Source organism: Glossina fuscipes, unplaced genomic scaffold, assembly GCF_014805625.2.
Source record: "Glossina fuscipes isolate IAEA_lab_2018 unplaced genomic scaffold, Yale_Gfus_2 128, whole genome shotgun sequence".
Classification (NCBI taxonomy): Eukaryota; Metazoa; Arthropoda; class Insecta; order Diptera; family Glossinidae; genus Glossina; species Glossina fuscipes.
In genome coordinates, this window is record NW_023998471.1 from 905,305 (window position 1) to 923,285 (window position 17,981).

Sequence of the window (17,981 nt, forward strand, 5' to 3'; positions counted from 1 at the left end):
TAGGTTTAAGGAAATTAGAGAATAATTTTGATTTTTTTTGCGATGCGATAGTTAACGATTTTGCTTGCTTTATTGATATGCTGCTTGGAATTGTATACGTACTGCCTTATAGTAGAAGTTAGAAAAATATTAAGGAAAATAAATAAAGTAAATAATATTTAAGCACATAGTTTTACTTGGGCAAGATACTTCTAATAAAGTCCAATTTCTCTATTGAAACAATTTTAAAAAGTATGTAAAAATCGTGGAGTAAAAAGGGAATTAAGTGTCTCATCAAATGTTAAAAATAACTTCGACAGATGACTTAAGAAGGATTAAATGCATAAGATTTTAAGAAAATTTAAAGAGATGGCAACATGAAATTCATAAAGACAGCATGATGAATCCAAGTTGTCAATCCATTTATTATTTATTTTTTTTTTTCAATTATAAGACACTAAGCTTAGAAAATTAGTCAAAAGCAAATTGAATATTTCGTCTTTTTGGGAAAATAAAAATTTATAAATTCGCAATTAAAATTTGGTCTTTATAAATTTAAGTGATATACTTAATGCGAAAAAAATAAAAAAATTCTAAATTCTAAAACAAAGCAATCCAACGCGAGTGCATTAAATAATTCAGTTCGCTAATTATATTAATGACGTGACCGGACTCCTGAGTCATTTGTACCCTTGAAGAAAGGATATTCCCAAAACAAAAAAAATTCGGTAAGTAAAAAGTTACTTTCATTTTTTCGACTGCGAAAGTTATTCTCCAACTACAAGAGCTTTCTAACAACTCTCCATACAATGTTTACGCGAATTTCATTATATTCACTAAATATCTTTTAATAGCGCAATGAATTATTGGTTCTATCTTATATCTTCCTGATTTCACCATACGCTATTCAGAATAGGGCGTATATGCAAAACGCTACTACACCGTAATAAATATATGTAATACCATGCAAGACGTGCTAATCAGTATATATGAGTGGAATGTGATTTAGTAGAAATCGAGTTGATTTTCTATTTTGAAAGTAAATTCTCTGAAGTGAATTGAAACTCTTAAAAAAGTGAAGTTTTCATGAAATATAAACACAACGTCGAATGATGCAACGATTCTAAGTCAAGTGATGTCGTCGTTTAGTGCTTTTCGTTGGATTTTGAAAAATATTTTAAAAGTATGTTGGAGGATGTGACGAATTTTACTCTCTATGACACGAATTTAAAATTTTACAAAAAATTTTACATTTTTTTATTAGGCCCTCGATAGAAGGTTAATTACGTTAATCGAATATAGAGTATTCGAAGGTAGGAAATCTTAGGAAATACTGACGGTTTTAATGTTTTTTAATATTTCATACCATTATTGGAAATATTTGTCATGCGGAAAGCAAGTATATATGCAGTATATAAAGATATTAAAATTATTTGGGAATTAGCAATCAGGTGAATATATGTTTATTTCCATTTTAGTTCTTCAATCGTATGTCATGTAGACGATTGATCATGTCTTGCAAAATTGTGATTACCTTTGTTGCTTTTTGTATAGAGTTGTATGAAAAAATACTGCATAATAATTCCATTCAATTAGAAATCTTAAGTTGTCATTAATGAATATTTAATGAAATTGAAAATTCCATTAATATATAACTTTAAAAATTTAAGGGTGGCAATACTGTTACCGAAAGTACTTAATTTCGCAGCAGAGAATTTAATGAGTGTCAAAAAAATAAAAATAGGAAGCATTGTTAGCATTGATTTTCCGCAAGCATTTTTGCTTACTTTGGTGAGATTTATTTATTTCAATAAATTAATTGATACAAAAAAAAAGAAAAAAGAAAATGAACAAATAGAATAATACTTAATGTTAATTAATGTATTGAACAAAAGTATCCTGCATATCTTACTACAGGTAGGAACTGAAAATTTGAACTAAATAATCCAAAACTTCAAAATGGCGACGAAATAAATTTTTTTTTCTGTACTAAGCGTCTACTTCAGAATGGGAAACTATTTAGTATAATACATATGCAGTCTTTAAAACATATTAAATTTATGTGGTTTTAGTGATGTTATACTAAATACAGAACGTCGTTAGACATTCACATATATGCTATAAAAATCGAACTTTACGTCATTTTGTTGTGATTTGTGAGTGATGGGCTGGGGAGGGGGAAGGGGGAGGGGTGCTGGTGATTCAAGGGGAAAAAGCCACTTGTAAGTTTGTTGGTAAAAGAGGCCAGAAAGGATTAAGCCGTCACCCGGCTTCTTAATTAAACCTAAAGCTGATCATTGCAGAGAGTAAATTTGGAGATATGTATTGGAATGGACAATAATTTGCCGCATATGAAGAAAAGTAACAAGAGCCGTCTAAAAATGCAAAGCGATGTGTATAGTGTAATCAAAGTTTCTTAGAATTAATTAAAGCAGAGATCAAGTGCATAAATTTTCTGTCGTAGAAGTTTCATCCAAATCATCTTTTGCGTTAAAATACGACAAATTTATAAATATACAATAAATTTTAGTTAGAATTTTTATTTTGGCTGAGATGCGTCGGTACAATTATTAATAAATCTGTATCTCTATTTCTCTTTGCAATTTTAGTTAAAAAGCTTAGCCTTTACTTCGGGACTAAAATCTTTGTTTCCTAGCTTTGTTGTATACCGATATTGTTGTTAAAGTTATTTCTGCCACTAGATCGAGATTGATACATTTCCGGCAAAAAAAACTGCTAAATTTTTTCTCTTTGCAATAATTCGCTCGGAGTAGCAGAGCATAAAAACGAAAAGCATAGAGATGTCAGATTCGCCCAGTTGGCATTTTACTGATCGCCTCACCAATGAGGAATTTTCATTGCTTCTACCTTATTTAAGTATGGAAAATGTATTTCTTACACAAGTCTTTGTACCGAGGAAAAAATGGCTACGCCTTGTTGACGCCAACTTTCAGACATTTTCATTTATGTGCGGAGCTTGCACAAAACAAGTGAAATTTGAAAACTTCAATCGGCACTTTAAATCGAAGCAACATTACAACAATCTGCGAACTAATATTACTCAATTATATCACCCATTCTTCACTTATGGAAAAGCAGATGTGAAATTGGCTAGGGGAGAGCAGGTAGCACAAAAGGATAGGGAAGTCGCACTCAAGGAAGTTAACGGGCAAATACGAAGTTTTAGTCGTGATGCTAGTACAGCTAAACATTTTGCGGAAGTAGTTCAGCGACGAGAACAGAAAAGCGTAGACGATTTTCTAGTTAATTTAAGTTTGGAGACAAAAATCGATAAGCCAGAGCAGATGTTCGTTAAAGTAACATTGCCGTTTGAGGATTTGCCGGAGTTGTTGTTCTGTGCGACCGGAGATAAGTGGCAACAAGTTATTACTTGGAAGACATTTACTAGAAAGGCAGCGTTCACGTGCAACATTTGCACAGTACATTGCAGCGGTATAGAAAGCGTAAACTCGCATCTCAATGGTTATACGCATAAATGTAAGCAATTAATTGTCAAGGCCTTACATTATGAGAAAAGCTCCAAAGTCACTAAGAATTGTTCGATTCAAATTGTCGACAGTTTATCAATTTCAATACACGAGAACGCGAAATCTTACTTTAAAAGTGAATTGGAAAGATGGCAACAACCAGAATCTTCGGACGATGAAAGCAACGGAGATAATGAATTTTTAATTCCTATTTTACCGAATACAGTTTCTGCTAAAGTTACTACTTTGGAAGAGCTTGTAAAAAAGATAATTAAAAAGGCGGACAACTTAATTGATCGAAAGAATGAACGAACTACCTTTTGGGGACATATTGGTGTTGAATATGTGTTATGCGTCAAGCGTCATGAAGAAGATGCATCGCCAACATATGAATGCGGGCTTTGCGAAATTCTGGGCAGTGATGAGAAAATCCAGCGTCACTTATTAAATTTTGAACACATTAAAAAATATTTGGATCTTCACTACGCAGACACAATGCGAAAATATGAGACTATTATGGGTCATATGAAATATGCGGAATTTCGGGCTGTCATGGGAGAAATTGTCAGAAGAGTAGCCATCGAGATTGAAAAGCATCACGGTCGTAGTTTGCCATGTAACGTTTCCTTTCAAGATTATAAAAACAAACGGCCTGAGTTGATAGCTCAGGTTTATGGTTTGTTACACGCATCTCAAAATCATGGACCTTCTTTTTCTAATGTTGTCTCAAAGCACGATATCGAGAATATTAAAAAATCATTTATTGAGTCGGGAGAAGTTGGTCGTATCACTTCGTGGAACATCAATCAAGGAATTATATTCGCAACTACTCCAAGCGAAAAGGTTTATCTACGTCAGATAAGTCATGATCCTTTGATTCGAATGAGGGAATACAACGCAAAGATGAACAAAGGCCGTGGAAGGAGTGCGTCTCCACCGGTCTATGATAGATGTAGTTCACCTCATCGTCGCCAAACTTCACGATCCAGGACAATATCTCCTAAAAGAACGGGCGGAGGAGCATTCAACATTTGGGATATTTATCGCCGCGAATTAGCCAACGCAGCTACCCAAATAGAACATACTTACGAAGGATATCGCACGAATCCGGAAAGTCATCCGCAGTATGAACAAGAGTGGAATGAATTTTGGCAACGTCGTAAATTGGACTTGGAGAGAGACGGTGTTAATCATCGCACATACAATTTTCAACCCGAATGGGTTCAATTTTTTAAGCAGCGCATTGAGCAACTCTTTGGAGAAGCTTTACACAAATCTCAGATTACTATTCGACGGAAATTGGATATACCTTTGGATGCTGAAGAAGACGACTCGTCACGACATGAAGTTGATCGTTATCACAGGCAGCGAAATGAATACTCTCCAAATAGAATATCTTATCCTAGGGAGGAGGAGTACAAAGGTCACGTTAAAAGGCAAAGAGACGACGATTATAGCAACGTTTTGGTTAATAAAAGACAAACAACTGAACAGTCTAGGCACGGTGAAGATCGCTTTACAGTTTCTTCTATAGCGGGAGATAACGTTCAAGGTTGGGGGCAGTCAGCCGCTCCAGCTGAAATTGCAAACATTTCGGACAACCATTCTAATCTAGTACACGTTTTACGCTTGATGACTGCTTTAGAGGAACATCTTGGTAGTTTGGGTGGCAAAGTTATGGATTTACTTGCAAAAGCTTTGCAATTGGAAAAGAATTTTCACGGTTCCATTGTAGAATTTGAAGCTAAAATATTAACGCCAGCTACTTGCAATTTACTCGAAACTGCAATGGAAAAATTGAAAGGCATCCTTTTTGCCGGTCTCCTAGACGATAAAAAAGTAGGTGGATTTAATCGAGTTATACAGTACACCACTGAATTACTGAAGTACGCGGAAAAGATGGGTTGGCGACAAATAGCTTTCATGACAGAAGAACAAGCGCCGAAATTAATGTCGGATATGCAAAGAAAGCATTCAAATCGTCAACAATCAATGCCTAATGAAAAGTCATTGACAGACACTCTTATGGATTTAATGAACGAATCAAGCGTTGGCGGACCAGAAGACATGGTTGCTTGTCCACCACCCCCGGTTATCAGAATGACGAATACCGGCAGTTCGTATACATCAAAAAATGAACAAATTAGCACAGGATCCAGTTTAGCGAATTTCAGTACTCAGCTTTCTATACCTCGCCAGCATCAGCAGCAACACCGACTTGGTGGAAGTGGTGGCGGCGGCGGAAACGATATGTCAAAACTGTTGACCAGAAGTGGTCCAATGATGACAAGCAACAGTGGCGGAAATAACTTGAGCAACAATAACTTTAACAACAATGTTGGTATGAATACCAACAATACACGCTCTAATCTTGGGCCAAGCGGCGGGCCTAGAGGGGGCAGTATGCAATACAATAATCCATCGGCTGGTAGCATGAGTAGTGGTGGTGGATCTAGGCTACCATTAACTAATAAAAGCATTCCTCAAATTGGACAAGCCAATCACGTCTCGTATCTAGGCCCAATGGGATCGCGGCCTACAAACCAAGGCGGTTGGGGCTCTTGGAATAAAAAAAATTGAGATTTTTTAACATACTTCCAGCACCTTTCACAAATATAAACGATTTTCATGATTTAAATAAAATTTATTAGAATCATTTAACGAATTTTGCAATTTTTCATTAGAAAAGATTTATTATTATTAAATGATTTTAATTTTTATTTTTAAAGAAGTCTTCAACGGTCATGTCGACCTGGCTCGGACGATAATGGTAAGGATTAGCTACTAGAAGATGGTAATATTTAGAAAGTAAAGGGAGAAAGAGAGAGAGAAGACTAAACTTTCACTTCTTATTTCCTGAGTAACTAATAAATGGAATTTCAAATGAATCGCCGTTAATGGCCGATAAATATAAATTTTTTGCTGTCTTTATCTTCTATATATATATATATATATATATATACATTTTAAAACCGTTATCGCTCTGTTATATAAACAACAATCTTCATTCTTATCTTCAGAGAATTACGCAAAGAAGTTATTAAAAAAATCAATTTTAATAGACATGAAAATTGGATAATATCTTAACGGTAACGGCTTCTTCTGTCATCATATGAGGGGCAACAACTGCTGCTATTATTATTGATTGATATAATGTTAAGTTTGTGCAAAATTCGGCTTGTGGAAGTTGTTTTCCGCTAGAAAATTTATCAAATCAATGAAAGAGAGTCGTGAATTAAGAGAAAGCAGAAAATCAGAAGAAATAAAAACAAAAGGATTTTCCAAAGGTCGTCATAATGTATGTAAAAATTAATCATATTTTGAACATATGCATATGCTTAAAAGGAAAGAAAAGTGGCCAAACGGGTAGATTTATGGAATAAATGAAGTATTTAAATGATTACAGAATCAGATCGGAGATGTCGGATGTCACAAAAATCGGGAATAGTTTCATCAATAAGTAAACAATCGCTTGGAAGCAATTTATGGAAGATTTGTGGCCTTAGAATGGTATGATTGGTGGAGTGAAATGTTGCCAGTTGCCTTGACTTATTTTTTTTTTTTTTTTTTGTTAAATCATAAATGTACTCGAAAGTTTTGTTAGATTCCAGCAGAAGAATAAAAAAAAGAAAAAGACGAGGAAGCCTATGTTAGGCTAATATTGCAATATTTACTACTCTCTAATGTGAATGATTATGATTGTGAAATGTGTGGATGCGATCAAAAGATAGATCACGTAACGAGAAAATGTTTCGTATTGGAATAATAATAAGATTATTTTTACTGCGCGAAGCAAACTTGGCGTAAATTATTTTCAATAATTTTCCCCTTAAAACACTGTAGTTTTCAGTTTTATTCAGTTCTATAAAATTATATAATTTCAAGGGCTATCGTGCTGGACTGCATATGCGTTTTATGATATTATATAAAATAAATTATATTCCAGATATGTTGGATAATCTATATATTAGATTCTTTCCTACTTTTTTGTTCTTGGGAATATTCAATTAATAAATAAATGTAATTGGCTATCTCAAGTGGACTAAAATCGAATTTTGTTGCATTTTACCCTTACAAGATCAGAAAATAAAAATTGAAGGAAGGAAGTCCGTAGGAAATCCTGACGCGATCTCCATTATTTAGCCCTTAGTTTGCCTTTGATTGGAATAGACGTCTAAAATTTGGCGCTAATAATTGTTTACTATATTTGGAAATGATGAATGGCGACTGATTCTTACTTAAAGCGTATAAATGAAAGCACAGCTTAAATCAGTGTTCAAATCTTATTGCACATGTATGAAGCAGAAAGGACTCATATTAAGGATCCAATGCTAAGGCTATCGAAGTAAGGAAACCGAAGTCAACTACTTTATACGATTTGTCGAGCGGGAACTTCATCTTTTTGCAATAAAACTATATACAATTAATCAAATTAAAAAAACCTCATACTAAGAAATACTTAAATGTCGTTGGAGGTTTTGTGTGAAGCAGGAAATGCCAATTGTTATCTGTCACTGTCTGAGAATCTTTTTGGGTCTCCAGTACTCTTCTAAGTCAAAAAAACTGGATGCAAAAGGGAGAGCAATTACCTAATGATTTTATGTAAAGCGGGAAATGCCTCTGAACATCTTCTTGATTCTTCAGTACTCTTCTAAGTTAAGAAAACTGGATGCAAGATGGAGAGTAACAACCTTACGGTTTTATACAAAGCGAAATACCAATCTGTCAGTGTGAGACTTCTAAAACTCGATTAAGAATGCATCGAGGGTAATTTGGATGCGTGTCGCGTATACCTATGGAGGCAATAAATCTCAATGTAGAAATATTGATCTGGGATGTCAATCTTAACCTTATCCTTTCATTGGGTAGGTCGGCTCAAAAAAGAATATCATATCAGAAAACTTTCGTGTCGTGAGGCTAGCAAAGCCGCCTATGAAAGTGGAAAAGTGTGCTATAGCGGATCGTCAGCTATCTTTTTAAAATTGAAGAACAATGCTAAATACAGTTAAGGTGAAATGGTGACAGTCTGCATTGTGGTTGTCTTAAGAATATTGTTGGTTGCACTAATGCTCTCTCATCCGATTAAGGGGCACGTAGAGAGGGAGAGGAGCTTTTGTATTATTTATCAACTTGCATGTATAATGCTTTTGTTTGAAAAATTTCTCAAGTCAAGTTGTACTTGGTACCGTATCGTTTTAGATGATGTTGTTGTTTCTCTATGTCAAAGCCCAGTCCTTATCGTTTATGTGAAAGGGCAACTTCGTGAAGTGCAAACAAAGGTGGCTTTCCGTTTTTAGGCCACGGCCTGAGAGGAATGTTGAACGTGGAAAGCATTATTGGTTTTATCTAATTAACAAGAGATTGCTGCTGTATCTCCCTCGATAGGTGATGAGGAATGGACACGATCCGAAAAGCAGGAACTATGATGCAAGTCAATGATCATGAACGTTAGGATCGGATGGCGTGTTTTCGGGAGGTTAGCTGCGTGAAATACATTATGAAGCATTTCAACTGAACGAGCAAAGTCCGACGCGGGGCAACGCCATTAGCAAGTGAGATATATCAGCAACAAAGTCAAAAGATTATGAAGCTAATGCTTCCATGTTGCCGAATACTTTCAGAGAGTATACTGAAGTGTGCTTAATTCTATGGTCTACATTTTTTGTCTCATCATTTGTTTGAACAGCGCTTTGTTTCTTGTGATGATTCTCAAATTTGCATTCGTTCGTGGAATAGCTTAAAAGGAACAATTCTTTTCCGTCAAAGAGTATGTAAAGTATATCTTTTTAATGAACGATCAATTTGATCGTTCAATTATCTAATGTAAGGATGTAATTTCTATAAACTCTATAGAAAATTCTATAAATAGAAGTCTCTATATATTGTATATATATTGTATATATACATATATATTATTAAAAAGTGATTAAGACCATTTGCGGATGATTATTGTTGGAGGTGAGAAAACTCAGTAAGAAACTATGGGTTATAAAGTTGGAAGTTTTTATTTTTTCTCGGCTGCTTGAATCCTTTCATTAAAGAATTTGTGCATTTTAAAACGATTTGATTTGATTGTAGTCAGACAATTTAAATATATGCATATATATATACGATATTTTTCTAACGTACCGTCTAGTCCTAATCGAACATATGGTTATCTGAACGTATCACACATAGTTGAGACTTAAAACGAATACTAGGCAAAGCAGAATGATGGAGACTGAATAATCTGTGTGTCTTGCACTTTATGTGCGGCATTAATGTTCCGCAAAATTTCAGATGTATGTGCAATTTCAGGAAAATCTAAAAAAGTTATTTGCTTTTGTTATATGTTTATCATAAATGTGTTGTGTTTTCTCTTCCTTCAATTTTAGTTGAGAAAAAGAAATTGACTAACAGGACAATAGCATAGTAAAAAGCCGTTTTTTTCATTAACGGCTTTAATTAAACTATTTGAAATCACCGCTTATTGGTTGTTGTATTGTGTTAACAATTAATTACCACCTGAATCGATTTTACTATTAAATCTACGTAACAATGTCGACGGAAGATGATCGTCTTCAAAAGAGTGAGTTCGCCGAACTTATACAACATTTAACTCAACAAGAAATTCTTACTGTAGAATATTGCGTTGGCGCTGTTTGGCAAAAGTTGGTCACACAAAAAGATGCCGTCAAGCGACTTTTCCAATGCAATCTTTGCAAAGTTCTTCAGTATAGCATGAAGAATTTATGCGCTCATCTCGATGGTAAACGTCATAAGCAACAATTGAAGAGTGTACTGCATTTATATCATCCCGATTATACTCATCCGAAAAGTAAGCTTCTGCCGCCAATTCAAACAAAAAGTAATACGGCAAAGGAAACGAGTAGCGTTGGCGTAGCACCACCTTCTACAGCCGAAAGCAAGGCGAAGAAATCTCTTACTATCAGTACAACACAAGTAAACACGTCGAGATGTGTAGTTAATGCCAAAATTGCAAATCCTACTAGCACTGATGCAGCATCGGCAGCCAAACAGGCCGTAACTCAGCCTACGGCCGCTAATGGAGCAATTATGCAGGTCAAAGCCGAAGTTTCTACAGCGAATAATTTTACAAAAACCAAAAATATTGCAAACGTTAGTAATCAAGTTACTATCACGTCGCAAAACAGTGAAAAAAATGCCGCCGACTTACGATCTCATATAACAAAGGCGGCGCAGCATCTGACAGCTAGTGGAGGTAAAGCCAAACTAGAAAAATGTGCCAATTTGGTGGTGCGAGTGCAAAATTTGGGAAAAGTCGAAAATCCAAATGAAACGGCAAAGAAAATTCAAAATAGTAAGCAAAAAAATAGTCAAGCTGCAAAACTTCCAAATGGATCTTTTGGAAGCTTGAAAAATATTGGTCTAACTAAAGTAATTGTCAAAAAAGAAAAAGTGGATGATGACGATGAGGCTACTGATAAAAATGCCTGGAATAAAGAAATCAAGAAACCTGCTTCCAAATCTCTAGAGACGGGAACTGTTAAAAACCCAATTATTCAAAAAAACAATTCCGTAGTTGCGGGCAAATCGTCCCCAAATGCAGCTTCAAGAAATGCTGCAGCATCTAAGGCTAATAATAATAATAATGTGAAATTAAGCAAAGCTCAGTATGCAGGACAAACCAAGAACAAACAACAAGATACTTCTTCAAGCAAACCCGGAATTCAAAATGAAGTGCAAACAATACTCGACACTTCTAACGGAAATACTACTATTCAAGAACAGCAACAAAAAAGTGGAAGCATTCAGCAAGCAAGTTTCAAAACGTACAAGATTTCTCTTACACCAAAATCTACAAATGGAACAGTTGATGGAAACTCTCAACAATCTCAGCCGCCTAAACTAGGAAAAACGAGTCAGAAAGTGCCAGAGATGGCATCGATCATAATGTCGAAAATGCCTATCGCAAATGAAAATCTCCTTAAATATGACAAAATAAATAACTCATTCGGTAGTAACGCAGCTAAGTTGAAATCGAACAAGAATAAAGAAGAATCCGAGACACAAGATATAGTCGAATACGAAATGCAAGATGAGACTGGTCAAACAAGCAAGGTGCTAGCAAGTGCTCGTCAAATAGAGAGACAAGTTTCTCCGGTAAAGGGCAAAATTAGTGTTAAGTCAATGGCGTCGTTGGTAAAAAATCCATTCGCTTTAAAAGGTCAGGAGAATCAAAAAGAAGGTGATGATCAAACAAATGTACATGTCAATGACAATTCACTAGATTCCCCCCTAATAATTATTGACGATGAAGACATTGCACCCATTACAGTCACATCTGAAAAAAGCGCAAAAAATGATGATATATGTGAAAAATCTGCTGAAAATGGATCTAACAACGTTGACGGTGTTAACATTGTTGACGAAACCTCATCGATAATTATTGATGACGAAGATAGCGCAGCTATCTATCCTATTGTGCCGGGAACTCGCAAGGTCAATAGTAATAAAGAAGATAAAACAAAAAATTCAGCCGTAAAACGATCCCGCTCTAGCGATAAAATTAGTGTTGAAACATCTAAAAGGCAGAAGCTAGTTTTGAATCCAGCTTCGGCGTTCACCGAAAAGGAAACTGAATGCGAAAACAACAATAAGAAAACTGATAAACCTCGATATGAAACAGATAAAGTAATTATACCTACTAAACATAAATCATCCTTGCAGACACAATCGTCGTCTTCTTCTTCTTTGCCATGTAGCCAGAATCAACCTAATTTTACTAATAAAACGTTTAGTTTTAAAGATGATGAAGATGAAATTCTGGGTCTTTTGGGTGTAGAATATGTTATAAAGATTATCAAAAGTCGTGACGATCATTCCCCAAGATACGAATGTGGTTTATGTGAATTGATTTTGGACGGTTTTGCAATGCAACGTCATTTGCAGGCTTATAATCATCGTTTAAAATTTTGTGAGAAGCATTTTCCAACTGCCATACGTCATTATAAACAATACATGGGCGACGTTCCTCAACACGAGATTTTTAAAGTGATGACACCGGTGCTGGGAAAATTGGCTGTGGCCATTGAAAAGCACCACGGACGCAATCTCCCTTATGAGAGTTTTGAACGAGATTTCAATGTTAATCGTCATGAAATCCTAGCTAAAGCTTTCTCTTGCCGGCATGCATCAGAACACTATGGTCCTTCTTTTACCCATTTGCTGGATTCTAAAGAAATTGATCAAATTATTGCTGATCGTCACTTTTTCAAACCAATGACAGTTTCCAATAGCATTCTTTTTGATAAAAAAACTTGTAGTGCTGATGTACGTCACGGCAACAGAGAATCGCAATCTATGCGTGATCGGCACCGTCATGTCCAAAGATCGACTAGCGCTCTCGGGCCCAGACAACATGATCCAAAGGGCTTTGGTTATCAACCGCAAAACTCGTCTTCATTATCATCATTAATGTCGGTAAACAGATTATATTCTGCTGCTATTGAGAGAGAACCATTAACACCGGTGGATAACGAAACGCATAGGTTAATGGTGGAAGATTTTCTAAAGGGAACTTTGAAGAATGCCCCAGACAAACATTTACCCAAGCGACCACTAAATCGGAAACGTTCTCCATCTCCACCACATTCTTATTCGTCTGGTTATATTCTCCCGACAAAGCGCTTAACTATATCTCCCCCACGGAGGGTCGATATTTGGCGAGAATATCGTCATTTGGTTGATAAGAAATTAAGCGATTTGAATAATTCTTTTAAAGCGTATAAGGAAGATCCGGAACGACATCCGTCATACAACGCAGAATGGCAGAAGTTTTGGAAACGTCGCAAAGACGAACTAATTGCCGCCGGCCTTGATCATCGAAAATATAATTATCAACCGGAATGGGTGAGATTTTTCAAGATACGCATAGAAGAGCTTTATTCAGAGGAGGCGGAAAACATTAAAATAAAGTTGCGTGAAAATCTCTCTCTGCCTATGTCCAATGATTACTTGATTGATCCTTTATATCATGTGCAGGCGGTCAAAGAAAATTCACCAACGCGAACGGCTATTAGTCCTCAGGCAAATAGACAGCAATCGGAGCGTCCAGTTATTTTGGACAGTTCATATCAGGATAGTTCTCCCCAAGTAGTTTCCGTTTTAAGATTGATGACGGCACTTGAAGAGCACCTCGGTAGTCTGGGCCCAAAAATAACACAATTGCTTTCGAAAGCATTACAAATGGAAAAAATTAATCCCCGTAATGTCAACTCCGTAATGCTGACGGACGAAAACTGGAGTTTAATAGAAACAGCAAAAGAAAAATTTAAAGGTTTGGTAATGGCCGGCCTCTATGAAGGTTCAAAAGAACGAGCCCTTAACAAAGCCATCCAGGAAGCAGAAAGATTATTCAATTATGCTGAAGAAGTTCGTCCGCGAACAAATATAGGCAATTGTATTCAGACTTTTCCCAAAGGCAACACAGTATCGTCTGGATATGTTAGTCCTGGTGGTTTTAATACCATGCAATCATCTAATAACTCACGTGCAATAAACTCGTCAAAGCAAGCATTTGTACAGTCATCAAGCAATGCAATGTCTGTAGAAGCAACGCTGCCTGTTAACGTCTCAAATGAGCAAACTTTGCCAACCACATTAACTCCTCTTCTAACGCAAGCAGATAAAAAGGAATTGGCCAGTAAATTGGCTTCCTCTTTGGTAGCGCAAGGCAAGACTGATTTTGATGTACAACAATTACAGAAACTTATTGCTGTGTACTCTCTAATAGAAAAGAAGAAACGTGAAGCCGGTACTACGACTGGTAAAAAAAAATCAAATAATCCCTCCAATAATAATTGCAAGACTTTATCTGAAACTCTCGCGGATTTATTAAAAAATACTTCACCAAGTAATGAAGAAACATTAGGACGAGAAGAAATTATTAGAAATCAAGTTGCGGACAAGAGTAAACAACAAGCGCCAATGCAGGCAGTTAATAAAGAATCCGACGCCCGTTCCAATGCTAGTCAATTTCTGGGAAACGTCAATACCAATATGAATTATCAAAATATATCAATGAATCCTTCTGCTACTACTACTGCGTTCCCAAATTCGTTTTCAGGTGGAAATTATTTTACCAATACAACACCAATGATGAGAAGCAATATGAATGCAAATGCTGTAAATTCTGGAGCACCACCAGGAGGCTATAATAACGCCAATATGATGATAGGCTACCACCAGAATAATCAACAATATGCTGCTGTTGGTTAATTCCGGTCAATACAACAATCTTCAGTATCTTTTTGGAATAATCAGTTCTCTTCGGGCATATGGAATGTGGGCTTCCAAGGAAATCAATACAACCGAGGCGGTGGCAATTGGTCGAGATATTAAATCATATTTGATAAACGTAGTTACACGTGTAGCTTGTAAGATATTTTATGTTATGCAGTAACAACATGGTCTTGGAATGAATGATGTATGTGTTTGTAGTTTACATATATATACTTTAGATATTAATTCAAGATTCATCTAAATGTTCTCAATATATTGAGAAATTCAGCCAGAGTTCACTTTTGTTTTACAACAACAAACCACTCCAAATTTTTAAATTACCACCAGAGTATGATATACATAAGTATATATACACATTATTTCATATGATGATTATTATGTTATAGACAAAAATATTAATATTTTTTTTTGTTTTCATATGAAATTTGTACTAAAAGAAATCATACATAGTCAATCGGTGAATAATCAAATGGATTTAAAAGAGAAAGGAAGGAAAGAAAGAAAAAAAGGAGGAATGTAAACAGATAAGTTAATGTAATATGATAAGTATGAAAAACGCGATTTCATTTTGATAATCGTAAAAACGTAAAATTAATTTATTCAAAACTAAAAACTCGTGCTTGCGCTAGCTATGGGCAGAAAGAAAGAAAAAGAAAGAAGTTCAAGTTCAAGTAAAATGGAATAATATTTTCTCCTCAGCTTATGGATAATGAATGGCGTATAAAAGCAATTAATCGACGTACACGGACCAGCTGCTGCTGCTGCGGAGGAGGAGATGAGCAATTACTGCATTTTACTAAATTATGAGATGAATTGTTTTAGTTTTTAGTTTACATCCAAATCTGAATAAAATTGTACGCAAAATATTTTCCTTGTTTAATATTTTTTAAAACTTGACAATTGAAAACGCCGCTAAACGCATCGAATTCTCGAATAAGATAAAGAGCGAGCGAACAACTTTCGCTGTTTTGGGAAACTTTCCAATTAAGTATGACTATAACTAATAATCCGCCTGTGTTGTTGCATTCAAAGAGAGGGTGAAATATTGTAACCTTAACTTGTGGCATCGGAGACTAGTGGCGGAGATTTTGTGATATTGTCTTTACTGTAATTTACATTGAAATAAGTTATGACTATATATTATATAAGGAATTGCGATTAATTTTTTTCTGGTTTGTATCGCCGGATTATAAATTAATAATGTTTTAAATTTAATTTTTAACTAAAACTATTTATTAATCACAAATATTGCTCTTTTAAACATTCTTGCTTTGATGGCTCATTTCTTAAATTTATCGCCCGCGCGCAACCGTTCTTTAGCACCGTAGAATTTGCTTTCTACGCTGTTATAAAGCACTGGGATAAAGACAAAAAGTTGGAAATTTGATTTTCAAGGATCCGGTTGAAGAATCCGGTTCGTAAATGTTAGGTGCTTGCAAAAGTTTTAATCATTTTTTCGCTTGAAACATGATCATTTTCTACAACATTTTACAATATTTGCGGCAACATGGCGATATCATGTTGAAAGAACTTATTTTGGCTTGGCAGCAATCAATCGGGCGACGCAACTTTGCGGACTCGCGTGCCAGCCAAGCTATGCTGCACCATGTTGAAGAAGTGGCAATCAGGAGACGGCGCCATGTCTGGTTAGTACACTGGTTGTTGGAGAACTTCCTATTCGAACGGCAACAATGTATCGTTAACAACAATTGCAACCAAAATGGCCAAACTCTCATTTTCAGCCAATTTGCGAGGCAATGGTTTTCCCTTTTTTTTGGATCTCCTCCATCGCGTGTAAACGTCTACAAGCAGTTGGTTCGTCAACTAATAAGCTGGTCGAAAGTTCTTCGATAGTTTGTACTGGATTTTCGGCCAATAAGTCTTGCAATTCGTGATTCTTGAACTGTTTTGGTCCTCCATGCTAGGACGTCTTTGTCATTGACATCAAAATCACTACAACTTAAACCGATAATTCTGATATGATGGAGCAGCATAACCGTCAGCTTCCGGACGCGTTTTGATGGATTTCGGCAGCAGATATCTTCAAATCAAACAACAATAAAAATTAATGTCGAAAATGCAATTTGGAGGGTTCCATGTTTAGTGTCGGCTTACGCTGAATAAATTAGTAACATTAAAAGGAAAACTATTATTTTAGGTCGAGGAAGATCAAATCTATCGAATTCAGCCGTAATATACAGTGGTATTTTCCCTTTCTTTAACATTTTTGCCTGTAGAAGTCGCTGATCAAAATTTTTGTAAACACCTAATAATTAAAAAAGTGGATCAATCTTCGAACGGAGAAAATTTTCCCTAGTTCCAAGGTCCAAGTTTCCTAGTAGGTCCAAGGCTACAACAATGCGAATATCTTGTAGAAACTATTACTATTTCCCTCAAGTAATATTAACAGTGAATGTCTCAACATCTTTATTCAGTACTCCTTTATATTGCCTCCTTCCTCGCTTACTCAGACCCTTCGAATAGCTCATTATTTAATTAAGATGGACTGTATGCTTAATTGCAATAATGAGCGAACTTAGCTTTCTAAATACATATTGCCGCCCCGAAAGAGCGATCTTCTTGTCGCGCCTATTTTCGCTTCGGAAAAAAGATTATCATACTCGGTTGCGCAAAACAGGTGTCATGTCTCGACGTATATATCTTCTGCCGACTGTTGTCTTCAGGGAGTCTGGCCTGAACTCGGAACACAAAAAAGTTGTAGATTACTTTAAAGTTGATGACAGGTCGAAACTTTATTTTGTGTTTTGCCGCAATTATGCAAAAGTTTGCGCAATATGGTTGGACTGATTGCACAGGATCCATCTTAAAACCGATCATCACGAACATAGGTATTGCTTCAGAGAATACCATCGATGTATTTCCTTAAAAATTGTTGCCTTTTTCAATTTCGAGCACAGTGTTTTAAATAGAATCAGTATATTTTTCAAATATATTCTTTCTATGGACCGCTCTCCTCAAGACAGGCCTTCGTTTCGCAATGAGTTTGTCGCATCAGTTGACCATCAAGAGCATGTGATGCCACATCCTAACTTCAATTCCACCTTGCTCTACTGTTTTTCGACCTGTCGTGACATTGACGCCAAGGTTGAATGAACTTCCCATGTTGCCACTTATTATATTATCCATTTGTTTCACATTTAACTTCTAACGTTATCGAAGGATATGCTCTCCTAAATTAGTTGCTTGTCTATTACTGCATATTGATATTATTTTCAATTCTATTAAGTG

At 35.7% G+C, this 17,981-nt stretch overlaps 2 protein-coding genes across 2 annotated transcripts; both read left to right on the forward strand.

Moving 5' to 3' along the window:
- Positions 1–379: 379 nt before the first annotated feature.
- Positions 380–15,091, forward strand: LOC119640860. The gene is made up of 2 exons (XM_038039136.1): positions 380–707; positions 9,842–15,091. The coding sequence occupies exon 2, from the start codon at positions 10,005–10,007 to the stop codon at positions 14,706–14,708; it is 4,704 nt and encodes a 1,567-aa protein (XP_037895064.1). The 5' UTR covers positions 380–707; positions 9,842–10,004; the 3' UTR covers positions 14,709–15,091.
- Positions 1,673–6,351, forward strand: LOC119640861. Its single transcript, XM_038039137.1, has 2 exons — positions 1,673–1,896; positions 2,589–6,351. The coding sequence occupies exon 2, from the start codon at positions 2,781–2,783 to the stop codon at positions 6,045–6,047; it is 3,267 nt and encodes a 1,088-aa protein (XP_037895065.1). The 5' UTR covers positions 1,673–1,896; positions 2,589–2,780; the 3' UTR covers positions 6,048–6,351.
- Positions 15,092–17,981: the final 2,890 nt, after the last annotated feature.